The 27520-nt window shown below is 44.0% G+C and overlaps 1 protein-coding gene across 1 annotated transcript; it reads left to right on the top strand.

Moving 5' to 3' along the window:
- Positions 1–1936: 1936 nt before the first annotated feature.
- On the top strand, positions 1937–17318 carry MICOS10 (mitochondrial contact site and cristae organizing system subunit 10). Its single transcript, XM_074924980.1, has 4 exons — positions 1937–2035; positions 13370–13417; positions 14034–14143; positions 17078–17318. Exons 1-4 carry the CDS (start codon positions 1969–1971, stop codon positions 17084–17086), a joined length of 234 nt encoding a protein of 77 aa, XP_074781081.1. The 5' UTR covers positions 1937–1968; the 3' UTR covers positions 17087–17318.
- Positions 17319–27520: the final 10202 nt, after the last annotated feature.

The raw sequence follows: 27520 nt of genomic DNA, 5'->3' as shown, positions 1-27520 counted from the left end.
CTGGGTTGTGTTTAAATACTGATTTCTGGAATTTAATTTGGGAAAAAAAAAAAATTAAAGAATTATCTGGAGGCTTGAAGTATCTTTTCCCTCCTGATATTTTCCAGAGCTGTTTGGAAATGGGAGGGTGGAGCTGGCACATTGGGACGTACCACTGGGTCAGTGGTTTTAGAAAACACTTCTTTATCCGGTCAGGGAAAAAACTGCTAGATCCTGTTGGTATTTTTATAAGTAACTTGATGCATGGTTCTATTCTTGATACCGACTATGCAGCAATACAAACTGATTTGAATAGATTGCAGGGGGAGGAAGAGAAAAGGAGGCTCCATTTACAGAACACGAACTGTCTTCTCCAGGGAAACCTCGTGAATCTGCAAGGCCTTAGTTTAACCATGTGCCTTCCAAAAGAGTTTTTAAAAAAGATTTTTCAACTAAATACAAATAATAAGCAATTGTGATTGTTCCATGATATGCAAAGGAGTTAAACTAAACCAAATACAGAAAAAATCTTTCATCATTGCTCTAGATCAAAACCAGTTGTACTTTTAAGATAAATGAAAGACCACAAACAGTATCTTACAGAGACCTTATAGCAGCCTCCCAGTACTTAAAGGGGGAGAAACTCTTTATCAAGGAGTAGAGGGATAGGGTGAGGGGTAATGGTTTTAAACTGAAAGAGGGTAAATTTAAATTAGATATAAAGAATAAGCTCTTCCCTGTGAAGGTGAGGAGACACTGGCAGAGGCTACCCAGAGAATCTGTGGCTGCCCCCTCCCTGGAAGGGTTCGAGGACAGGTTGGACGGGGCTTTGGGCAACCCGGGCTAGTAGAAGGTGTCCCTACCCATGGCAGGGGGGTGGGACTGGACAATCTTTAAGGTCCCTTCCAACCTAAAATATTCTGTGATTCTATGACAACTTCAGAGAGTTTTGACTTCTATTTGTTGCTTTAGTCTGACTTGTTCAAGAACTTCCAGTTTTATAAAGCCGTAGAGCCTCCTCGTCTCCAAGCTGATAAACTGTCAGAACTTGAAGAAATCAAAACAAGTAATCACAGCTAAAAATTGCCTTACCAAGTGTGAATAGGGACATTATTACTTGAAAAACACTCTATATTTTTTCACAAGGCTTCTGGAGAATGACTTCCAGAGAGCCTACACAACATTTGCAATATAAAGTTCATTACAGTAACTTTTAAACTATTCACACTTACATTCCAGGTTCCACAGCACTGTAGCATGCTTCAAGATGTGCCAAAGACCCATAAATCTTTGAGAGCCCTTCCCACAACTCCTTACTCTAATATTAGCATCCTATTTTATGGAACAACTTCTGGAAAAAAATTTTCTTCCTGAAGATTCACCTTCTTTTCCTATTAAGCAAGATGTAGAGCCCAGGTTGTACTTAAGTAAGAGCTGATCCCTCGGACATGGACAGGGAATTGCAGCAGGTGTTTTTTTCACACACCTGTACTTTATTTCAGGCCCTGAGGTTGAGGGCAGCCAGCACAGATGCAGGACGCCTGTGAGGGAAAACCTGCATGGGAATAGCCAGTGGGTTATACCTCAACTTTGCGCTGAGAAAAATGGGACCCTGCAGCAAAGATCAGCTCTTACCAAGGATGAGGTGAGAGCCCTGAGGGGAGCAGGTCGATGAGGGTGGGTCCAAGCCGGGGGCCTGTGAGAAGATGGGGATCCTGCCTTAGGCTGAGGGATGTGAGGCCTAACAAGGACCCAGCAGAAGCCCTGGCCGAAGAGATGGGGCCCAAGAAGGACTGGGGCTGTGGTGGGCTGGGTCCTGCGAGATAAAAACGGCTTTGGGGCCGGGCCCAAGGTCGAGCGCAGCGGCCACGGCGCCCTCCCGCCGGTAACCTGGACAACGGCGGCCGGGCCGGGCCGGGGGAAGATCTCGCGAGAGTTGCGCGGGGGAGGAGACGAGGGCACGGCCTGAGGTGGGAGGGGGCGGCCAAGATGGCGTCGGAGGGCGAGCTGGGCAGGAAGTGGGACCGGTGTCTGGCGGACTCCGCCGTCAAGCTGGGTAAGGGCGGGGAGGGCAGGGCGGAGGAGGAGGACCCGGGGAGGAGCGGTGGCGGCCGGCCGGGCGCCCCGGGGCTGGGAGGGCCGCTGGCCGCCTGGCCCCGCCGTGCGGCCGGGCCCAGCGGGGAAGGGCCCTGTGAGGCCCGGTGCCCCCCGCCGCTCCCGGCCCGGTTTAGGGCGGCGGCGGCGGCCTCGCCGCGTTGCGGGCCTGGGCGGGACGATGGGGGGTTCTCAGGGCAGGACAGCGCTGCCCACCGGGGTCGGGAGCCGGCGCGGCGGGAGGGCCCCGGGCCCGGCAAGGTGACCTTGGCCGCGGGCAGGGACCCCCGCTGGGCCCGCTCCCACGGCCGCCCCGGGCTCTTCTCCCCGGCTCGACCCCGTCTTACCCGCGGTCCGGTAGCGCAGGGTCGGGTTTGACCTCTGGTTACTCCCTCAGTTAAAGATGAGAGGTTTCCCTGGGAAATCTCCCTCTGCGCTGGGCTCCGCGGCCGGCGAGATGCCTCCTGCCCTGAATGAATGGGCTCTGGGTAGGCATCAGCGGGTCCCTCAGTGCCACGACCTTGCCCGCCTTTAGTTTCGCTATGACGACGTCTTGGTTTTCACAATCTGTTTCTGCAGAGCTCTTCACATCACTCACTGTACGGGGTGGGCTGTGTTCTTTTAAAAGCAATACACAGCATGACACTCTGATAGCTTTGGCATGTGTGTGTTAGTACAATGGGCGCAGTTTGACATTGAGAAGCTTTCCGTCCGGTGTCCCAACCCTGCAGACAGTTGTGCTTTTAAGTAGGGGAACAGTTCCGTTGATTTTTCCTCCATGCTTATTTGTCCTTAAAATTAGGACTATGCGCATGCTTGCAGTGCTTCAGAACTTTAACGAACCATTCATAACATTTCACTTAAAACTGTGAGTTTTAAGAATGATCGCAATTGTGTATGTGCAGTTCAGTGCTCTTCATGTGACAGGCTGTCAGGTCGACTAGACAGAGGTTGTGGCTTTACAAAATGTATATATCAAAGCAAATCTTTAAATGCAGTTTATGGAGCAAGAAGTGAAGTATCTGACATGAAAGGTATGTGTTCCATGTTGGTGCAGAAGTCTCTTTTAGAACCATAAATAATATCTGAGAAATGGGAATGTTTATTTCTTGTTGCTGTAGTGGCCTTATGCTTGAAAGCTGACGAGGAACTCAGGGGTTTAGTTGCCTAATGCTTTTCCATTAGAAAAGATGTTTAGTAATTTTAAGTAAACTGAAACTTCCATTGTTTATAACAGACCTTTGAAAAGTGTCAAGTGCTCCAGAGCACTGTTTTGCCTTGTGAAATTCTATTCAGGTTTGTCTGACAAACATACCCAGATATGTTTATGTTTCCATGGCACTGGTTGCTTTATCATAAAATATTAAGTATGCCAAATTATAAACAAGAACTTGTTCCATTCTGCAGCTGTACATGTACATGTAGGAGTCCTGTACATGGAAAGTCTCTCTGGGAGACTGAAAGAAATGGATACAGGGTTGATTTTGATGTAGCATTTTTCTCTTCAGCAGGCCTTGTGTTTTAATTTGGTGTTTTCTTTCATCCTGAAGTGGCAACAGAAGAAGAAAATGTGCTCATACATTCTGCACTAGTGCTCTAGACCAAAGATTCCCAGTGTTAGCTTACTGATGGCACCGAGTAAAGGTCTTGGTGAAATTTGAGTTTTTCATTAGATTGCCTAAAAAAGGGCACATGGGCTGCAACTCTTTAATTTTACCGTTAGCACTAAACCCAGCGTGATGGCCTCGGGCACATATTTCTCTTCATGTGTGATAGAGTTCTGGTTTCTGTGCTTTTATGATTGATCCAGTAATTGAAGTGTCTCTGCTGCCAACCTCCTCCGTGGTATTGACACCAAATGACTTGGTGTGAACTTTGGAAGTCTGAACAACCCAGAAGTTGCTTCATACTCCTGTAGTATATGACTGAAGATGATGATGGCCTTTAAATGTGAAGTGAGTTGGTGGCCTAGTTATGTAAACAGTGAACAGAGTGCTGATAACACAAACTTTTTCAGACTATCTCAGTGAAAATGACTGTTTTCTCTGCGGGGGCTTTCAAAACCTGTATGGTTGTGATGATTGGTTTTGTAATATTACTGTGAAGTTTGCTGGAGTTTCCAATAAACGATCAAGGCCAGTTGTTATACTGGAAAGGAAGAAAATAAGGTTTTTCACTTACAATTTTGTTGCTTGTTACGCGGGGTATAGAAGTGTACCAGACCCTCACTTCTCTGTTGGACTTTTCCTTTTGGTGGCCACAGTCTCCTTCCTGTGCGTTCCTTTACATCCTTTCTGAGATGAGAAGAGAGATCTTTCCTGTCAACAGCTGGAGAAAAGCATACACTGTGATTAGCCCTGTGTTTTCCCATTTTAGACCCTGTAAATAAAGGAAAGCACCACATTTCTGAAGCCTTGCACATGTGAGAGTTTTCCAGTGTCTGTGAGAACTGTAGAGGCAGGTAACTCGTGTGGATTGAGGGCTGGAGGGACATGGGAAACAAGGGAGTGAGGAGTGGAGGTCGCAGCTCTCAGAATGACTTCATTAGCTGTAGGGGGCAATTAGTAGTTGGGGACAATGCAGCCTGCCCTGTCTTGTATTAGTCTGTCAGGCTTTCCTCTGCTGTTGCTTCAGCCAGTGTATCTGTAGCTGGCTGTGGCATTTGTAGTTATGCTCTGCTGGTTTAGCTGAAGATCAGGTTCCCGAAAGAAACTTGATCTCCTGCCGCTAAAATGTCCAAAATATGTTTATCTTCCATTACATCTTACAAAATGCTGTATTATATTTTTGACCTCTTAGTCACCACCTGTGTGCATCTTGTAACTTCGAATTAAAACTTTATTTTTCCTGTTAGTTCAAAATAGAGTATGTTGTCAGATGTTGTTAAGGCAGTGTTTCATTTCAAAGAGTTAAGTATTGTAAATTTCTCTGTACCCGCACAAACCATCGAAACATTGTTAAATGGAGTTTATGTGCTCACCTCCTTTTTATTAGGATGGACCGTTTTCTGTTTTGCTAATGATGTGGATGGGTCTAGGTATTGTTGTTCCTTTCCCTTTCTCAATCTAGCTGTAACCACAGTGTTTTGTGTGTGGTGGGCTGGGTTGTGCTTTCTTGGCTGCCCAGGCAGTTTCTCTGATGGGCGATCCAGATCGTGCTGGCTCTGCTTTTGCACCGTTCTCAAGACTCTTCACCCATGCAGTTATTTAAATAATTTAACTTTCTGTTCCATCTTTCTTCCCACTACTGATGTTTCTTACCCATCAGAAAAGTTGCTTGTTTTGTGTGGGAGGAGGAGAATCAAATGACAGTGGCTTTCTTTTTCTTCCCAGCTTGCAAAGCTTTATAAACTTTTGTGTCCTCCCCAGCCTTCACAACCATTTTTTCCTTTTTATCAGTAGAGCTCTGCAGGGAGGGGGAAGTAATTGTATTGTGGTCGTCTTCCATCTTATCCGCTTCAAGCCCTCTTTAAAGGGTTGGTTTGTTTAACTGATTGATAGTTCATGTGTGTTTATTTGGAAAGACAATTACTCATGAAGGACTAACAATTGCTTTTTCTCTGCGAGGTTATAATTTTGGACAAATTATTATTATATACCATTTCTGGGGAACAGGGAGGCAAGAAAGAGTATGTGTGTAAGGGGAGGGGGACTTGTGTGCCTGTGTGTCTTGGTTTGTTTTGAAACGGGTGTAGTTTTAAATGAGTTGAACACTAATTTACTTGATATTGAAAGGTAATCCCAGGAAAGCTGTTTGCTTCTTGACTTGTGTGTTAAGTTGTGTGCTGAAGTTGGTTTTTTTTTTCAGGAGATAAATGTTTTGATGTATGTCTGACTGACCAAAATTCAGCCTGGAAGCTTGTAAATAACCCAGTGTGGTAATGTTAATTTTCCACTAATCCTCTGTTTTGACATCTAAAAATAAAACGTTTCTAATCCCCATTTAATAAGAACTCTTTAAGAGAAAAGGACACTTTCAATTCTGCAACTGTTATGTGATTTCTTCTGGCTTGCTTGAATAGCTGTTTCTGCTCATAGCAAGTAAAATTGTATTGTTTGTGTCATGCCACAGATTGACCATTTCAGAGAGAATCATTGTATGGATTGCAATGTCAGTAGTTTTAAATAATCTTTCACATGGTTATGAATAAGATGAAGTCAGTCTATATAATGATAAAACTTGATTATACTTTCTGAAAACTGGATTAGACTTTCTCTAAATATATAAAATCCTGAAATTCCTGTTTTCAAGTGTTTTTTTGCTTGGCAGTTGTAATGTGGCCATCCAGTCTGAGCTACCAGGTCAAAAGACTGGTTCTTCATTTGAGATTTTGTTTCTAATACTGGAGAGCACAAATATTATGCAAGCACACAACTGCATGGTTACATGAGCTTTGTTTACAACCCAAAGGTATTTTCCTTTGTCACACAGGAGCAGATCCAGTTCTACTAGTTGCATCTTGTAGCAGACCAAGTAGTGTAAATATTAACTGTTTATGGTTTAGACTGTGCAGGGAGGCAATAGTACCAATGCAAAAATGTTTTATTTGGAAGAGGTGGACAAATACTGCTCCAAGAATAGGTTTTTAGTCAAAAATCTAAGAGCAATATTTAGTTATGTTGTCAGCAGAGTTCTGAATACAGTGACCATCTACAAATTGAGGGGCTGTTATCTTCTTTTGGTGGAGTTGAGAATGGTCAGTATGAGGTTAATGGTTGGACTAAATGATCTTCAAGGTCTTTTCCAACCTAGATGATTCTGTGAAAAGACAGAAAAATCTTTAGGAATCCAGGCCTGTCTTCTAACTGCATTGTGTCCTGCTGTTCCCCTTGGCTGGCCATCCGACTGAGTCGGGAAACTCTGCGCTGCCTAGGTGTGCCCCACAGCTCACTAACTGAAGCCCTGCTCGCCCCTTGTTCCAGCCTGCTCTTGGCAATACTTCTGGTGTGTGAGAAAACCTAAAGGGAGAGCTGTGACCTCCATCTGATAGTGCAGCCAGTTAAAACCCTGGACTACCCAAGATCTCTGCTGGAAATTAATCCAAAATGCACTGACTTCCGTGTCCTCAGCATTAGTACATTGATAAGATGCCAGTTGTGCCTTCTTTGGGAGGTGGCACACGGTGACTCTGTCCAGGAGAAGGGGACTCCGGCCGAGCGATACCCTAAACCACTCATTTGGTCCTTGAGGTGTTGCAGCAGTAGGTGGGAACAACTTTGTTATGCCCGATATAGTTCTCTGAGAAAGTCCTTTTGGGGCTGCTGGCACGTCCTTGATGATAATAAATTAATAGTGAGAGCTTTGAGAAGGATCAGGCTTCTTTCTGTTAGTGAGATGCCACTGTAATGCCTCTTGCTCTAAATTGCCTCTTATTTCTTAGCTGGGCCAGTAGACGTCAGTAATGGTCAGCCTACGTTGGATGGGTGTGGAGAGGCATGGTTGCCACCCCTCACAGTGAGGCTTGCAAAAGCCCTAAATGTGGATGTGTTTCTTCCAGCAAAACTTCTCCTTTTAGCAATGCTGTTGTTTTCATTAGTGGAATATCCTATTGAAGTAAGACAATATAGAATTTTCTGTCAGAGGTATATTTTCCATATTATGAGTATCTTGCAGATTTCTTCTAAATTTGCCTGTAAAGTGAGTGCAACCCTGATTTTGTCTAAAAGCTTGATGCAATATTGATAAGACCCTTTGTAGTGCTGTCTATTCAAAGAGCAGCTTCCACTCTTTTCCCCTTCCCCTTTTAAAAGAGGGAGGAAATGTGTGTGCCCTCTCGTCTCACCAGCTCACTCTCTGGTGTGAGGGTGTAAAGTTTCTGGTCCGCTACGAGACTATCGTTGCGACTGCTTGGGGAGAGCTCGTGGGCTAACGGTGACATTTCCCACTGCTGCGTGTCCATCTGCAGAAGTGCTGATGTTTATCTAAGGTTAGCCTTCGGGCAGAGGCTAACCTGCAGGAGTGCTTAAGGGTGAAAGCGGCCCCTAGAAGCATGTTGGGATTTTTATATTATAATGGTATTTAGGTATTTATATTCCGTCATTCCAAATATTCTGTGTTACTACAGTTGAATGCTAGAAGAAAACACAACACACTTTTCCTGCTTCTTCCTCGAGTACTCGGTATATAGTTTCACTATGTTTTCTTCTAGTGTCCTTGCTCATTTTTTCTCTCTGCTATGTAAACAATCCACACAACGGGGGAGATGAGAATGAAAGCTTCAAAGTTGGTGTTTGAAGAAAATCTGATTCCTGCCGCAGAAGACCTTGCTAAGAATCTACTTAAAATTAAATCTCTCCATAAATACGTGATTTCATGGTCTCAGATTTCTAACTGGTTGTAAAGTGCTGCACTATAAAGGCCCTGGTTATGAAGAAGGCTTTCCTCCCCATTTTTGCAAAACAATTATCTGTGTATCTTGTCAAAGTGGGATTGGAGGGGAGCAGGATGGGACGCCCTGTAACAGGAGGGAGAATATAGTTTTGAGAGTTACTCGCCTTTTTTGTTTGCTTTGAAGATCTTGACTGTTCTTGGGTATTTCCTTACCTTTATTATTTACTTAAACAGCAAGTTTTAGTGCTGTACTGAGCTGATGCTCATTTGAAACTTCCAGTGCATCAAGCCCGTGGATGGGATCTGCTGTTGGACCTTGAAGCTGTTGCTGTCACTGTCCCCAGAGAGAAGTGAACTGAGCTTGATAGATTTTCTTGATCCTAATGGCAGCTGTCTTTCTAGCTGGGAAGAAATCTTCTCTGCTGGGACAAGTCCCTGACCTATTTTAGAGAGTCTTGTCTGTACAGAGTGGTTGCTATTTTCTTGGAACAAGAAGCTGTCTTCCAGGAGCTCTGTCTTAATTTTATTTCAATCATTTAGTTCTTTTAATTGTAAAACAACAGAATCTGAAGGAGCGGAGCCTGAAGCTCTCTATTTTGTATTTGTGTGTAAGGAATGGCAGAGGAAAATAATAGTCTTCTTTTTGTCATCAGATTAAGTAATTGAAAAACTTCCAGCTGCTATAGTAACAGCAACACATTTGCCAGATGTCAACAAGCACATTTTAATCCTTCTATTTTAAGTTCCAAGCTATTGAAGAAAAGTACATCTAGGTGTGGCAGTCTTAATAACTGCTTCAGCCCATAGCTACTTGGGTAGCCTAGGAAAGAGCCGTGTAGGATCGCTGTTGGAGGGACTGTTGATTAAATTTATAGAAAAAGCTTTTCCCAGATGTTCTTATGGGGCAGGAGCCCATCCTGAAGATTTGTGTTTCTCTCCGAGACACTTTTATGATGTCCTGTTGGGTATACGGCGCGTGCTCTTCTGTGTGTTAGATTGATTGGAGGTACTGTGACATTTTTCTTGGAAGGTGTAAGAGCCAAAAAAAAGCAGAATGAAAAAGTTTTGGAGACTGGGCTTTCTGCCTAATACCAATTCCGCGTGGCTGTGCCGGTCCATGCGGCCAGGATGCTTTACTGGGGAGCAGGAGTGAGGTGTCCGCAGAACTGCCCTGTCCCCTGTTGACACCAACTGTAAATGAGTTTAAGCTGAAGTGATAGATGTAGGGTGGAAGAGACTGTTTTTCTAGTTAAACGTTTTAAACTGTCAGAGGAGGTGAAAAATGCATTGTACTCTTTCCTGTGGCCTTTTCCTCCAAAGAGTCTGTCATGCAAGAAAGGGAGGGAAAATGTGCCCAGCATGGATCAAGCCCTTAGCTTTTCCATGTTCGTTTGTTTTTATTGTAAGATAAACCTTTCATGTTTTATTGTTATGAAGTTAAAGCCTGGCCTAGAGGTGCTGATCTTTAGTAGAAACAGCTGCAGACTGAGTGTCCCCTGGTCAGGTGGGAGGCTCTTTGAAGCAACATGTTGCCTCTTTAAAAGGAAATTGAGCATGTGAGAACTTAAACCTGTAAAACTCATCAACGACTCTGCCATTGTTTATCTCTGGTGTAACTTTATATAGAATTAAAGTGAAACGTGTTACTTTGCTCCCAAGACAAGATGGTTTAGCTCCCCCTTGGTCCTGGAGACGCAGGAAATGACCACATAACCACAAATACTTTCTAGTGGAATGAAGATGAGTGACAAACTATCCACAGAAATAGGTTCTTAACCAGATGGGCAAAGAAATTAAATGTAGCTAAAGCTTCTGGTTCTAAGTTAATACCAGTGCTTAAACGTTAAAACAAAGTAGAAAAGAGCAAATGGTGTATATGCACTGGCTCACATGAGGGGGCAGATCTGAACATTTCTTGTGGATTGGGTGTTGAGACCGGCATCAGTTTTCAGCATTGACTGGTCTGTTGCTCAGTAAGAGAAGGACTGGACCTAACTGCCTTTGGGATGAGGGAAGCTAAGGTAATTTTTTGGCTTCGTTTGTCAAGTTGCCTTGTACAACAGAAACCAAAAACCTATTAGCTGTCAGATCTCCTCCTGTACTTCTCTAGCATTTTCATTATGTAAAGCAAGGCCCTAGATATCTTTTTAAACTAATCAGCCACTGTGCTCCCCTTCCTGCTGGAACAGGGTGTAGTGAGGGCCTCTAAAATTGCATGAAAACTGTATTTTCATGAAAAAGAAGAATCCCTTCAGGCTTACTGCTTCAGAAAACAGCTTTCTTAGGAAAGACTTAGGAAGGAATGGTCTTTCTGAGTCAGTCATGCTGGACCACATCTGCTTAACAGGGATGTTGGGTATTAGTGTGGGGGAAGACCTCGGTTTTGTTTTAGGCTTAGACTGAATTGCAATTGGCAGGAATAATTAATTTTTCACCTTTAAGTATATCCTGTAGCTTCGTCTGTGGCCAACAGGAAGCAGCATTGATGGCATCTGTGTGGAGCCCTTAGAAATGGGGCTGTAATGTGAGAGAGCATCTGATGGAGGTGAAGAGAATACAAGGTAACGATGATTTCTGGAAGTAAATGGAAAGAAACTGTATTAACGATAGCTGCTTCCTTAGTGCAGACTTTTCTTAAGACAAGAAAGTAAGTGGCTTACCACCACACTGGTAAGAATGTGGGTTTGACTGGTAACGTGGAAAATGTGGTGACATTAGAAACTGCCCAGGCTCTGCATTGAGATGATGCAGAATTTGTCATCCTGTAAATCATTTCTCATTGATTAGCTAAACTGTTTGGATTGGCAGAGGGGATCTTTTCTTGGAGAGGAAGCATAGGACCAGTATCACTCACTGCATGACAGGCCTTCTGAACCGGACGGTTCAAACAACGCCTAGTGCTGTCTGAACGGAGAGCAATTACCTCCAGCAAGGCCTTTTCAGACCTACAGTACAACAGCCCAAAACACAAAGGCAGCATAACTACGTATTGGAGGAAAAGATTGGCAGAGGGAGTCAGGTCAGAGGGCCAAACAGTTGTCCGCTGGATGAATTCTTGAAGATAGTAATTATCCTTAATAGCATAAACACTCTGCGAGAGCCAACACCAGCTGTATTATCGCAAAGGTACAGAAGGAAGGCCATGCTTGGGGAGGGGGAGCGGAGGCATTAGCGTGGATGAACTGCTGCTCTTAGCAATGCCTGATGTCTCTTCCAGTCTACATAGAAGTGCCGATCAGTGACACGGTGTGAGTAGTTAGCTGTTTATATGAGATGCTCCAAGTAGTGTATCTCTTGCTGTCTGAGACGCAGAAAAAAGCCTGAAGCTCTGACCAGACATCTGAGGAACTGAGACTTTCCCTGAGCTGTGCAAATGATTAGAGTGAAAACCTGACCTTCTGCAAAATCCTCGGTTTCTAAAATGTCTGGGGGAGTTATGTCAGGACCACTTGGCAGGCGGTCAAAGTTCTTCCCTGCAGTTGCATGTTTTGTAAGCCTACTCCAAAGTTGTAATGACCTGGTAAAGTAGTTACCTCTGTCAAAACTGAAAATCTGTAGTCAAATGAACAGAGTTTTCAAAAGCAACTCTTGATTTCCAGCTTTCAGTAAATACAGATAGTCAGGTCCTAGCAGGAGAGTAAACATAAGGGGGATTGCTCACATCATCTGTTTGGTCATCTCCGCTCTAATATTCAAGATTTTTTTAATCAATTAAAAAATATGGGTTACTTAGTTAATTTAGTAGGTAGTGCAGTAAGTATTGCTTCAATAATCTGTGCTTCAACAGAAGCTACCATTGATATACTTTTTGCAAGGAAAAAGGTTTAAAGAGCAGAAGGAAACTTAAAAAAAAAACAAACAAAAAAAAAGAAACGAAACGTAACATACTCCTATACGCCCAGAGGGTATAGGATTCTTTGGCATTGTTCTGGACTCAACCCACTTAGTAATGTGTTCAACAGGAGCTTAAATAAGGATCACATGCTTTTAGGAATAATTTTTTTTTAATAAAAAGTATGTAGTTTAATTAGTCAAACTCATTATACTTCAGTTAGATTCCTTATATTGAAAGGAGAGAATTGAAACCCGTAACAGGATGTGTTTGCTGCAAAATAAACCTGAAACTGGTTTTTTTTTTAATAAGTGTATGCATGACTGATTTTTTTTTTTCTGTTTTTAAAACTTTTGTACTTCTGCATCTTATCTAAAATGTTTGTCTTTAGTGGATATAATTAAAGGTAGAATTTAGCCAGAGCTCAAAGTTTTCACTGTTATATTTATTGGGTTGTGAGAGGACTTTTGCAGACTTGCCTGACTTCTTGCAAAAAAAATCATAAGCGCACCTTCCAAGGAAAGCAAAATTTATTTTTAAATATGTCAGCTGAATTTTTTAATGGTGCTGAATAAATTTTTTTCAACTGCTGCAGTTATTTCTATATATAGTGTAAGGATGTGAAAAGTCATTCATTCCTAATGTGTTTAAATATGCTCCATAATGAATGTTGTGGATGTGAAAGATAAGCAGCCTGGAGCTTTCTTTTGCAAGGTATAGGGTAACACAAAGCATCAAAGTTTTGCTGCCCTCAGGACACACATTGAAGTAGTTAAAGTAGTGAGATAAACGAAATACAATAAGATATTCATCTGCAAAATCTAAAGCTCAAGGACACAATAAGCTTTCATTTAAGTGTTTCTCATTTGCTGACAATGAGCCAAATAAATCTTAATTCCACATTGTAGATGGTGACAGAAATTCAGTAACTTTCTCTGGGATGAGAGTCTGGTTTGTTTCTCAAATCTTTCTGATAATGTACTTGTATATGTTGGGACTCTAATATGAATTAGCTATTTACAGTTACTTAAGAAAACAGGATTATTTTTTTTTCAGAATTGCTGTTTAAGAACGTTTTGGGGCTGAAATAACATGTAGTCTGTGAGTCCTCACTCACTGCATTTCTTCTTACAGGTGCTGGATTCGGATTAGGAATTGTTTTCTCAGTCATCTTCTTCAAAAGTAAGTAGACAGCAGTAATCTTGACTGCCTAATTTCTGCCTGTTGTAGATGCAGTTTAAAAACCAAGAAATCTGAGGCATGTAAAACTTAATCAGCATGTTAGACCAATTCTTTCATTATTGGTCATGTCTTTTCAGTTGAAATGGAGTTACCTAAACTTTTAACTGTTGTGTAACAAGGTTGTTACACGCGGCATCTCTCTAAGCTCCTACTGTGCTCGGCTCAAATTCTGGAATTGCAGGAAACCCTGAGCCAAATTACTGGAGCCATGTGTCTAGACATCAGTTTATGCCAGTCTTGCCAGGGTTTTAAAACTGATCTAAATTCTTTTTTAGTTATACTTTGGTAACAGAATAATTTTCAGTAATATCTTGAGCTCAGAGATTGGTCTCTATTAAATTCTAAGTATGATGTCTTACTCACTGTTACTCTTGTTTTTCTTCTGAATTGGTCTGTTTTTCAGCCAATTTTAGGACTTGTAGAACTTGAAAATGCCTAATATGCATCTTCCAGTAATTTCTTTCTTGGTGCTTATTTAACAATACTATCACTGTCATGTGAAATGAACAGCTTTTCTTGACTTTAACTTTTCTCTTCTGCTTGCCTTCCCCCACAGGAAAGACATGGCCTATCGCTTTTGGGTCAGGGATGGGGTTAGGAATGGCTTATTCCAATTGTCAACATGACTTCCAGTCTCCGTATCTTCTCCATGGTAAATTTGTAAAAGTAAGTATCAGTACTTGTTACTAGTAATTGGTGACTGTTTGCAAGTTAGCATTAAACAGTAGATCTAGACACCATCTAAATAGATTTTCCTCTGCCTTTCCCTCAAAAATTACTAGTAAGAAGAAACTTGGGTTGCCTAAGCAGGGGTGGTTCCCCTGCTGTGTAGAAATTTGTAGTATTTGGTGTGTTTAGCAGTAAACTTACTAGACTGAATACATTGAATTAGTTTAACAGATCCTGCAGGTAGGTTTCCATACAACCTGAAAGCAAGTATAATAAAAATACATGTCAGAAAAGCTGAAAAATTAAACTATTGGTGAGATTCTGCCTTCAGACTTTGGAAGAAACTGAAAGTCACGTCAGGTAGATCTACCTGTGAAAGCAATTCTTTGATCTGTGGGTTGTTGTGTTTTGGTTTTTTTTTTTTCAACATGAAAACACTAATCACTTGTAAGTTTTGTGGCTTGTTTGGCTGGATAGCAATGTAATAATTAGTCTGAAAATATTGCACACTTCAGTTTTGAAGAGGATAATTTAAATGAGTTCAGTATTATCACTGACCATGCTGAGATAAAATATTTTAAAATAGATTAATTAGCAGGAACCATTTGGGCACTTGCAAACTGCATACACTGCACTAAGTCCACACTTCATTAATATTTTATTTCTTCACATGTAAAAGTTGAGACTGCTCTTATGGTAATTTATCATTGTGTCATCTGGGGAAAAAAAAAAGGCTGTGCATGCATATTTTGTATCCACAAAGCCATACACTGCTAAAAGCCTTTCACTGATACTGGTGGAGAGACATCTACCAGGACATATTTACAGTTATTTTAGCCCCTTAGAAAGTATTGAGGTAAAATGTGCTGCAGGTACACAGAGTGCATGTACATGGCAAGTACACAGAATGCAAAAATTGCTCCTGTCTTGCTCATCTCCCTGAAGAATGAGGCCTGAAGGTGTTTTTAGGCTTTTTCCTAATGCATCTAGAGCTCTAAGCCGAGTCCAGTCCTCCTTAGATTTACTGGCAGATGAGCTTTTGCCAGCCTTTTGCAGCCCTTCCAGACATACCTGTTTACAAATATTTTCATCAGCTGCCTGTTAGGAAGGGGAAACAATAACAAGATTCTTAAATAATTTCTTCAGGTAAAATATTTTGGATAGCAACACAGAGAAACTGTGACTTAGATGAAGGTGATACGACATTGCCAGCTACAGCCCAGAATCAAAAGCCCATGCACGACTCTTCTGGCCAGATTTGTTAACATCAAAATGTGTTAGCTTTGCACACTATCCTGAGGGTTTTCCTCCAATTTATGTCTCCAAAAAGAAACTGGAATGCCACGTCTGTGTCTTCATGTGAATAGTAAATGCCCCGTTCACATGTTCTGAGAAAGCATTATTCATTCAAGGATGCTTGTTACTAGGGATGTTGGGCAAGAGAAAACTTTCAGGTCAGCCTAGTAAGGGATTTTGTTTGGATTAAGGGCTAATCTGTGCTCTGGAGCAAGGGTGGTCCTTCGAAGCATGAGGTAATTGAAAGGACACTTCACAGAAGAAGCGCAGCTGCCTGCATGGCGCAGGACTAGACAAATAGTTTCCAGTGCACTGTCTCCACTGGCTCTCTCTGGCACAAAGAGGCTGAACATGCTGAGAGAGGGAAGACGCTGATGAAGCCATCTAATGGTTAATGTCATTAATTCTCTCCAAACTGTCGTGTCATGGATAATGGCTCCAGGGTTATTACAACAAAATTATTTCATTTCTGTTGGTTAGGAGCATGGAAAATATTGTTGCATTATCACTCATCTGTGTTTTTCCTAGAAAATACTGTTGTAACTAAATTCTATAGGACTTCCTTTACAAAACTGAGTTTCTATTCAAATGCTAACCTGTCAAAATGTGAGATTCTGCAAGCAAATCGGCTTTAAGAGCCAGAGAAATGTAACACGGATTAGCTTGAATGAAATTATTTCTAGTTTTCCGAACCTGTCAAGTTCATAGGATTGCAGGATAACTGAAGTGGGAAAGGACTTTGAGGAGGTCATCTAGTCTGACCTCAAACTGGGGTCAGCTGTGAGGTCAGACCAGGTTACTTGGGGCTTTATCCAGTCTGGATGCTTGATTCTTCAGGATCAAGTTCTTAAATCTGAATCCTAAGTGAGAGTGAGAGAGGATGGAGGACCTTCATGATACCAAATAATCAGGCGATTACAAAGCAACTTTGCAGCTGTTCTAGCTGCCTATCCTTTGGGTAAGTAATTTGATCATGAAACACTAACACAAATGCAAGAGCCACTCATCTAGGCCAAAAGACCACTTAAAATGTAGAAAAGCTCTAATTTGTGGTCATAAGATTCTGATGGTTTAAGATTTGATCAAGTGGATGTCCATGTGACTTCAGCTGAATTTAAAATCAACATCTAGCAATTATTTCAAGGCTTAAAACGGCATGCCTGAGGATTACATGGCCTAGGTTTCCTTGCAAAACTGAAAGTACCGTATTTTTCAGGTTATTTAGCCTGTATTATTTATCACCCCCAAACCCACAACCCTGTACTTTGATAGCAACGTGGATTATATTTATGTGCAAGAATACAAGAAGTCTGGAACTGGCACCTTTCCTCCTGCCCTGTGTGCCTTTGTTTTCTATCGGATTTCTGTTCAATCTGTCAGTAGTTAACCTGAACAGCGATGTTGGGTTTTCTTGAAGTACTCGTTTTATCAGAATGGAGGGTTATGTGCATAAAAACATGCCATGCTTCTGCTTAACTTCTGCATACTCAACTTCTCGGTGTAGCAAAGGATGAAAATGTCAGCCTACCTTCTGGAAATGTTACAAAGCTAAGTGGCTTGCTTTACATCGTGCAGCACCTTCCATGTAAGGAACCCAAATGGCTTTTTAATAATATAAGCCTTCTTGCTTTACAGGAACAGTGACTAATGACTAAGACTATCCCAGTGGGAAGGAAGGAGAAATCAATGATTATTCCTCAGGAATACTGAAGTGCCCCTGGAATAAGCCAACATTCTTCAGTAACGATCACCAGTAACTCTTTATACTCCAACAAACTGTTTCTGTACATGAAACAAGGGTCTGTTGCTTGTTTTGTATCATGTCTGGAAAGTGCAAGGAAGAGCTCTTCTGGGAAATAAATAAAAGAAAAATGGCCTCCTCTGGTGTGTTGACTTTGTATGTGAGTGAGAGAGAGAGAATGGAAGGAGAGGACTTCATTTTGAGTACCTAGCAGCTGTGACCACCTGGGTAAAAGCCACTGAGAGAGCTCTTCAGAAAAGACAGCCGTCGTATGTTCCTCTCCACTCTGGAACAGCAACCCCCATCTAATGTACAGTTCAAAGAAGCATTCCCACCTCATAAATCACCCACTCGACCCCTGCTGCTTGTGCCGGTGTTTGGAGAGGAATATAAATACTCCTATGTCCTGTTTGTACAGTTGCCCTTTAAAATTGGAATTTTTGTCCTCTCCGAAGAGGCAGAATCCTAAAGGGCACAGCCTAACCCTGTGTCTGATGCAGTTAGCCAGTGCTGTCTCTTGCAGCTTTGAGTCATGGAGTGACCCAAGTTTGAAACTTCCCAGGATAGTGGGCGAATTAAACAGACGCACATGCCATCTGGCTTTGAGCTTACCTTTTAGGTTGATGGTTTTTTCACCTCTCTTCTGTGGGAGAACAGATAGGTTTCAGTGTCTGGGAAGGGGTCACAAATATTTAAAGCTCTTTATTACCTTGGCAAGTCACTGGTCCAAGTACTCCCTTCTACTTTACGTTTACCCCAGTCCTTGTAATTACTCGTTGGCATGTTGTCTGCCGCTCTTCTGATGCAAGAGGTTGTCTTCACTGCTGCTTTACTCAGCACAATTTTCTAGCTATTGAGATGGCTCTCAAGGACCTCTTGTCTTTGTCCTGTGCTTGCTGCATATTGTCTGTGTAGCACAAGATGTAAATGCACATCTCCTGAGACAGGGAAGGGCATAGATTGACATGGAGCTTTCCTTTATTGGAGGCCTGTTCTGCTGCATGGTGAGTGTTGGCAGATGGAAGAGTGACAAAAAAATTCTTCTCCAGAAAGGAAAACACAATGGAAAACAAGTTGTGCAATATTTGTTTTTTAAACCATGCCAGGAAAGGAAAGGGATGGACTGAGGGGCAGTCTTTGCAGAGCTTGAGAAACTCCTTACCTTACTGAGCAGTGGGACTGAGACTTGGTCTGGGTGCTACAGCAGTCCTGCACACCCACGTCCCCCAGGGCACTTGTGTGTGGATCTTGCACACTGAAGAAACATGTTGAGCTGTGCCCAGAGTCAACAGAAGCTGAAGAGCTCGCCTAGAGCAATGGACTTGTGAAATAAAATAGCTTTAATGCCAGAGCAGTATTAAAGACTGTCAAAGCATGATACCATCCAGGACCATTGCTTGAGCATGTCCTTGTTTTTCCACCTCCTCCCTTGCCGGACTGCATTCATCAGTCAGGTCAAAACAGCTTATTGGAAACAGGATCTCTTTCTTTCTTCCCAATTTCAAATCATTTTATCTGGCCCCAATTTTTAATTTGAACTGTGTACTTTGGAGCCATAGCTCTTCTGTGGTTTGGAAAGTGTTTTTATTGAGTTCTCTGTGTGTGCTGCGATGCTAGCAGTCTGTAAGCCCGTGGGTTCAGCTGGAGAGGAGGGCACCAACCTGGATGAGAAACCAGAACCAAAAGCAGTAGCAATGCTCTGAGTATAACGATGATCAACGTGCAGACAAAGCTTTAGCTCACACTGTGTCATTTGGGCCATGATGATGGGTTCCATTTTGCTTTAGTGTCCCTGGTAATGAGTTGTCCTGGCCTGTTGTGCTCTGCCTTAGTTCAAATACGGCTTCCTGGGGTTAATTCTTACTTAACAGGATCTACTGTGTGACCCATGATCAAGTGGTGGTGCTGGCCCTGGAACTCCGGAGGGTACCATTGTAGATGCCAATTCACAATGTGTCCTTTATTGCTAGAGTGAGAATCATCAGAACAAATGTTTGTTAATATGAAATCCACTAGGGTGAGTGTGGAAAAACGCACAATTTAAAAAGTGGAATTTAAAAATTGTCATTGCTTTTTAAGTGGGGTAAGAACTAAATTTTTTTTTGTTTTCGCAGCTGCCTTGCTTCTTGTTGTTTCTGTTGAGAGATACATATATGCCTATATAACTAGCTCATAATGGGCCTGTATTTGTTTTGGTTTAATTAAAGTTGTATTATTCAAAACCTGGGTTTGAACCTGTCCATGTAAGCTGTGCAAAATGTCTCCTTGTGAGGACAAGTCTCCTGTTTCCCTCTACGAGAATGAGACCATACTGTTCCCAACTGAGGTTGGAATAGAAACGGTTTCCTGCTGCTTGATTTCTAATTACATAAATGGAAGGGGGGAAAAGTGGAAATTCTAAGTACCAAAAGGCATGTTAAATTTAGTATAATACACTCATCTGGAAACTATCACATTTTTCCTTCTTTCTTAAGCCTGCTGAAATCATTGCTTCAGCTAACTGTAGCGTGATTTGGATCAGTACCAAAAAGTGCAAACAAGATAGGCCCAGAAAAGTCAGGTGTCCTTACCCAAAACTTAATGAGACCTTTTAGTGGAGAAGTTACTGCAGCACCCCGGTGCAATTTTAATAGGAAAATGGTGAGTATACGGTGAGTAAAGAAACCATACCACTATCTAGGAGAAGAAAAAAAAAAAAAAAAAGCTGCTGAATAGAACTGGTTTTGAACATTTAACAGCTCCTTAAGTGCTTGACTGGCCACAAATCTGACTCTTAACAGCTTGATTAGATGTCTGCTGAGGCTCTGAGATGAATAAACAAGTCACGGAAAAGCAGAGACTGCAGGGAAAAAAAATATCAAGCTGCTTTTCTATTGTTTATGAGAGTTCGTCATGTTTGATCAAGATACCATCATTTCTTTGTATTTCACTCATGCCTAGGAGCCTTAGCCAAGATCAGGACCTTGCTGTATGTGGTGCTGTGCACACAAATAAAAATCAGTCTGCCCTGGAGAATGTACAAACTAAATAGATGGGATTAAGGGAGGTAGAAAGGTTTACAATGCCCGTTTTGAAGATGGGAGAAGCTGTAGGCAAGGTCAGTGATAAGTCTTGGAGGTTGTGGCATCCAGCTGGGACTCCAGTTGGAGTCTTGAGCCATGGAGTCAATCAGCCGACCCTTCTGAGGGGCTTTTTTACTTGGCAGGTCATGGAGTCTCAGGGGAAGGCTGCCCGCTTCATAGTCTGGGAGACTCCAAAAGGCGACGTTCTGCAGCCGTTTGCTAGCCTCAGATTGCCCCAAATTCTGAATGGCAAATCTCTGATAAGTTAGAAATTCTGGTTTATTGTCCAGCAGGTGAGTGCTTAGAGAATCACTAATGGTTATAAAACACTGAGATCCTCAACACTGACTTTGGTATGATTCTGAGTCTGGTAAGGAGAGAAAATATTGCAATGCATTACCAGTTCTTTGCATCTCGTGGAATAGGACGCGTCTGTGTCAGGCCTAACATAAGCGTAATACCAGAGGACAATCACTGCCTTAGTCGATCTACCTTAAATATGAACTTAGGTAGCAGATCGAGATAGAGGGAGGATATCAAGGAGACAGTATCATTCCAGCAGTGGAAACACAGCAGTGATGATGTAACTCAACTCCTCCAGAGGGTTCACACGGGTGATCCTCCAAAGAAGAAGGAATTAGTTTTCCAGATATTTTTATTGGGTTCCCTCCGAGTTTTTGAAGCAGTGCAAAAGAAATCACAAAGGTGCTTGTTTGCAAATGCAAGCAGTGGGTGCATGAGTGGGCTAAAGGAGGCTGTGGTGGCTGGGGTAGTGATCTACCACGAGGTTCAGCTCTTATGCTTTAGTGGCACGTGGGGAACACGTATCAGTGACCTGCTAGGAAAACCCCATTTTTCAGCAGTGTCCTGAATCGGCAAGGCATTGCTGACCCTTCCTTTTGTTCTGAGTTTGCTGAGTTTTGTTGCTTTTCCCCCCTACCACACACATCCTGACAGTAAGAAATAAACTTTTCCCTCATGTCCCACCCCACCCTTGCCTTTGTAAATGGGACTGGTGCAAATTCTGGCACGCCAGCTCCAGTAGGCAGCTGCATGCAATGCGTACCGTGTCTTAACTGCTCTGAGGTCCGGCCTATAGCCCACCCACAGTGAAATGCTTAACTGAGATTGAAGCTAAATGGGAACACAGTTTATGGAAATTCAGCTGTGGATCGCTGTTTCTCTTGTGACTTCTGGCTGTCAGCACTTAGCTGTACAGCGCTGCTAGCTGTTTAGAGCTGGATGTTCCTCCTCGTGGTGGATACCCACCTCCTGTAGCTTTTAAAGATGCTGAGAAAGTTGTTGGTGGCTAATAAATCACTCTTCATCTATAGTCTTTATTGGTAGTGCTTGTAAAGACTCCAGCTCTGGGTTAGGAGTGTATGCCCCTTCCTAGAAAAGGTCATGCCCTTATCCGTTCAAATTCAGTTCATAAATCTCCTCTTGTATGAAGGAGTGTGCTTCTTTTTTAGAAGTTTTAGAGGGTATTCTTCCTTGAAGAGGAAGCTGCATTTGAAGTTGTTAGTAGCGACTAACAGCTTAACCCAAACCCTTTACTAATCCCATGATCCACGTATTCCCTGAGGATTTAGGAGTCCAGTTGTGATAGACAGCACCTCAATTTGCTTCCCTGTAAAATGGAAATGGTGCTACTCTCTCCACTTGGTCATGGATTTAAGACCTACTTCATTCCCGGGTAAAATTCAGCTCTGTGCAGTCAAGTAGCATATATTGTGGGACACCACAGTTCACTACCCAGCTGCACCGACTGAATCGTGTTCCACAGTTCACAAAATACTTTGAAGATGCTGAAAGAACAAGGTAAAGGTGTGCTATGGAAGGTGAGTGCTTCAAACCAGGTAAAGGTGTTCTGGGGAAGGGGAGTGTTTCTACACTTTCTTATCCACCCTTTCATTTCTTGCAGTCACCTGCTTCTCTGTCGCCAAACTCCTGTGCCTTCTCTCCGGGAGCAATAAGGGAGAAAGGGCTGGAGTTATCAACGGGGTAAAGGGACAGGAGGCTTAGGGTGAAGGTAACTGCCATGGGTTGTGTAATCTCTCTCTTCAGCAGCCTCTTTCTAGGTTCAAAGGTTGACTGAGGCCACAGGAGAAGAAAATTATTTTATGTCCTAATGGCTCCCCGGAAGGTTTGCAAAACAGTGGCACTCTGGGGCCTGTGGATGCCTTGTCTCCCACAGGAGTCCGTATAATGCTTTGTATTATCTGTAATTTCCATTAATTATCTGGAAGTAGATATCCGAAGGTGTCAGACGGATAATTGCTATCTGGTGGGATGCTATGTAAATGGAAAAGTGGAGCAATGTAGATTTTGAGATAGTCGAATGTAAAGCTTGACATTGAGACACAACAAATGCTGATCACACCTACAGATCACAAGGGCTTAGGGGTTACAAAAACCCGGGACCTGAAGGGTTTGCTGCCAACGGGGAGAGGCATAATGAGAAGCAACGGGTGGAGGCCACTTGACCCACGCAGGTGAGCAGCGAGGCGCTGAATTGTAAGCAGAGAGACTGGGATAAACCGGGAGAGGAATGGGTGGGTTTTTCGACTCCTGATGTCTTAAATTTAAGTTACTGTGTTCCACCTGGGAGTGACTGGGTGAAATCAAATGACCTGTAACACACATGGATTCATATCAGATATCTAACTGTTCTTCTTGGCCATAATTTCTCTTAAACTTCCAAGGCCATAAAGGTTGACTGCATTGTTACTGGTCTCTGTCCCATCGCTTAATCTGGCATGAACTAAATGCAGAAATTTTGAGCTCAAGAACCCTGTTTGTTGGACACTCCCTGAAGATGTCCCTGGCATGGTTCTCAGACAGAAGACAACCTATTTCTACAGCGATCCTCGCTGCTTTGTTCTTCCAGCTCCTCCCTTTTGGACTGTTTTCCTTGGGTTTGTTTGAGGGAACTGTTGATGGTGTGTGCTTCCCCCCCACTCCTTTTTCCGGGCACAGGGCCCGGTTTTTGTTTAATTCTCTCTGAAGATTACATGGTTTCGTAGATAACCTGTCGAGAGTTGGGGTATTTCCTATGTCAATAAATGCATCTCTGAATGATGGATGGAAGCCTGGGGCTGGAACTGCAGGAGTGTTTGTGGGCTGGGACTGGAGGTGAACTGGAAAGACTCTGTGGGAAAGTCTGCGTAGTCCTGCTGTCTGCACCACGTCAGACAGAACAGAGAAAGTGAATTTACTGGGTTCTTTTAAGGCCTGCGAAATAATTCCCTTAAATCTTTGGGAGCATCCTAGTAGGCGACATGCTTGTGGGAGGCTCTAGTTTACTATCTGCTAAGTTGTGGATTTTATATCCATATTAGGTATAAATAGAGGTAGGCTGGCAGATAGAGGAGGTCATTGTGACTCCTCTGAGCACAGGATGAGCCTATAATTATTTAACTGAGGCTTCAGTGTTAACTCTTGTCATACATTGGAGCAGCCACTGAGGCAGCATCTGTTACCAAAATTAAAAACAAAATGATGAAAAATTGGTCCAGTGCTAGCACGGATGTCAGCATGGTCAAGAAAGCAGTGATAAACTGACTCCTGGCCAGTTTTATTGAGTTCCTCCCCAGCTGCAACGGTATTACCTGCTTCACAAACTCAGAAATCACGATCCTGCTTCAGGGCAGGAGGAGAGGGAGGCAGTGAGAGCAGATATCTCAGGGTCCCACATTTCTAGGATTTGATGAGCTCCACCCTCTAAAATATGAAAATCGTCACCTTAAGGATTGTATTTGCATTTGTCTTCCGTAAAGCAGGGGGTGGACTGGGAGCAGAGGAGTTTAATCTGTTAGTGAATACGTATATACATTATTATTTTAATTTTAAAAGACGCTGACTTTCTCTTGCAGTCACAGGACTTCAGAAAGTGGCACTTTGAGACTTCTGGTTTTGGGTGCTTTTCCTAAAGGCCAGAGAGTTTGTGCACGAGCCTCTTCCCATGCAACAGCAGCGCAGTATTGCTCTGGGCTGAGTCACCCCCTTCCAGGCGGGTGCTGGTTTCCTTTCAGTAATGTGCAAAATGTTCCCTGCACACATGTGTATGTTCTAAGTTTGTACTGCTGGTTGACAGTTTGTAGGCGCTTCAGTGCCAGAGCTGTCTCTAAACACACACAAGCACCTATTGTGACGAGGCCCTGAGCTTGGCTAGTGCTGCAAGGAAAATAATTAATATAATAAGAGTTTCTGAGCGATTGCAGCAGGGGGAAGTTGTGCAGCAGAAAATAAGATGGTTATCAGAGGAGATTTAGCCGGTCCTAATGGTGTCAGAGGAAATTGGTATTTTTGAAGTAGAAAGAACTGTTTGAACTCGTAGGGAAGAGGGCACCTGCAAATGAAGCCCAACAGCTTCTTCCCAGCCCTCCCTGATAGAAACTGCCCCTGCAGACATGAACTGAATAGGAGAAGGATTTTGCATGACCTGAGTTGCTGGGGAAGCAAAGGAGGGAGGGACGAAGGGGCCTAGAGAGTCTGGGAGCGGGGAGCGATTGGGCAAGGTGGAAAATAAAGTGATCAAACACACTTGGACTTGCTCAGAGATGGGAGGGGTACATTTTTTTTACTGCTGCCCCAGGGCCCCAAAATGCATTGGCACGGCACTACAGAGAAACCACTAATCCCAGTCACCAAGGGGAGGGAACAGGACTTTCTCGTTGCCTCCTGCTCACGGAGCGTTTGGACCCCTGTCGAAGGAAAGGCTGATGGGATTAGAGGAAACAGCTGGCTCGAGTCTTACCCTGCGGGAGCTCGCATTCTCGGGACTCGGGAAGAGAGGAGCGCCCCGCTGCCGAGTCGCATTCCAGGTCATTTGCTGAGCCCAGATGTTTTCTAACGAGCTCTATGATAAATCCTTTTCCTTTACTACGAAGCACAGTCCCTGCCAGCCAGGTCTGTCCCTAGATTTCTCTTTCTACACATGGCCAGGCAAGTCGGGCTTTGCAGTTCAAGCCAGCTAGCCTAATTACTGCTAGGACGTTCCTTTCCGCTTTGCCTACGCAAAGGGCTTCAGCACAGAGCTCAAATCTGTTATCCTAAAGCTGTGGCCTGATGGAGGTTGCTGGCCCAAATTCCTCCTGTGGCTGAACCTGCCCCTGCAGCCTCTCCTTACCTCTGTGTATGTCATTAAGCCAGACAAGCGCTCAGGGTGGATTGACCTGGTGGTCTGAACGAGCAGCAAAGTGCTGTTGTAGCCACGTGCTTTGGGGGAATCTTAAAAAGCAAGAGTGGTATTTGTAAGGACTGCTCCATCCTTGCCGGTGGGTGCTGAAACTGCCCAGATGTGAGAGTCACATGCCAGTAGCGATGGGAGGATGCGCTCCTCACATCTACCTGCCACCACTGTCCCCTCCCTTCACCTACCTGAGATGGTGATGGGAAATCACCTCCCAGCTTTTTTTTTCTTTGCCTCTGTCTCCTGGCATGAGTACTGGTCTCTTCACCTCGAGCATGTATGCCCTTACACACGGCAATGTGGTGTCGTGAGCTGTTATCTTGGAGGTGTCTTAGGGCTTATTTAGGAGTCAAGAATAAGGAGTTCAGCAGGTGATGATCCACTGCGAGAAGGGAGCTGATAACAGGCCATCTTTATTCCAGGGAGCTGCAATGCGGTTTTTTGTGCCTTTTACAAAGATACAGAGAGGAGAAGGGAATGCGACGGGGCAGGGGAGTCCGTGGCAGACCCAGATATCAGTCCCCCAGACCCCTCCTGGGTCATGCCAGGGGGTTTAACCCTTGAGAGTGCCTCTCTGGACCCTATGCAGTACAGCTCAGGGATGGTGAACAAAACACAAGTCACTGGGGGAGAGACGGAGCGAGGGCCCAGCTGTGGGGATGTGTGAAGGGCAATTCCCTCGTCGCTCCCTGCAGCCCTTCGCGGATACTCACGCTCTCTCTCGCTCCTTCCCCAGCTGCCTTTCCCTTGCGTATGTTTTCTAGCATCCAGCTATGGGCAGGGAGCCTTGGAATCTGCGTTAAGACACAAATAAAAGGAATAGTTTTATTTTTAACTTCCAAATCCACCCTTCTAATTCTCACACCCACAGTTCTTAGTCGTGTCCTGACACGCGGGGAGCCCCTGGCACTGTGGGTGTTTGTCAGCAGGCCCAAAACAGCAACAGCGGGCGAGGGAGGGAAGCTCCTGGAGACCAGGGAGCAGGTTTCTGCTGTGTCTCAGTGCACGAAAGCTTCGGTGATCCAGCAGCAGGGGAAAGGGCCGATGGGGGAGGCAGAGGTGGGTGTGGGGACATTTTGGGCAAGGCTCCGTGCACCTGTGTTTTCATATGGTGTCTGTCTGTGGTGGAAAACAACAGGCTGATGAAATGGGCTGTCATCGGGGGGGGGGCGCTGAGAGTGGAGAGCTGTGTTGTACTAACCCACGTGTCGCACCGCTCGGCGTGAACACAGCAGCGTGGTTTGGCACATTTGGGTGTTTTAGGGGCAGACTGCAAGGTCCCCAGAGCCTGCGGGGAGTAGGAACTGGTAAAGGAGGGAGGGATGTGGAGCAAGAGTCTAAAAATGCTGCTGAAGCCAGTGACCCTGGCTAGGGGTGAGGCTCCTGACCGCTGAGGACGGCTCTTTCCCTGCTGGGGTTGCCTCCCTCCTCTCCCTCCCGGCTGCGGAGCGGCTGCCTCTAGCCCGTGCCTGAGCCAGTGTCTGTCCAAATGACATCTGCAGGCATCAGGTCTTCACTCCTTGTGCTGGCTGCGATACCCCATTGCCAGAGAGGAAGGGGAAAAGTGTTGGCCCTGGGCTTTGACAGCCTCTCAGCAGCTTCTTTCATCCCCCAGCCAGCCTGCTCTGTCATACAGCAGCTCTGCCTGTTTCTTCTGACACCAGAAAACCTGAACTCTGCTCCTCGTGCCTCCCCACCCCCAGATTTACAGATTGCTGTGTTTCCCTCTTCTGCTCTTCGGCTGTTTACAGAGCTGCAACACAAATGAATGGGAGGAAGCAGCACATGAGCTGCTCGCTGGCTCCCATCTCTGCATGCAGCTGGGTGCTCCGCTCAGTCATCACACCCCAGCGCTGAGGATCCCCCAAAACCCATCAAAATACTGAACCGTGGATCTGACCACTTGGGTGGATTTCACCCATGGTCTGCTGCTTCGTAGCTTGTCGTGTCTGCATCTTATTTTTCCTCATTTATCCACAGACCTGAGGACTTGCTTCCCAGCCTCTCCTGCTCCCTCTTACTCTTGTGTTCTTCAGAATAAAATACCCTCCTGTGCAGGAGCTCACTGCTGGTCATGCTGG

The sequence above is a fragment of the Athene noctua genome, chromosome 22 (genome assembly GCF_965140245.1).
Source record: "Athene noctua chromosome 22, bAthNoc1.hap1.1, whole genome shotgun sequence".
Taxonomy (NCBI): domain Eukaryota; kingdom Metazoa; phylum Chordata; class Aves; order Strigiformes; family Strigidae; genus Athene; species Athene noctua.
The sequence above is the reverse complement of the archived record's forward strand: the minus strand, read 5'-3'. Positions and strand labels throughout refer to the sequence as shown.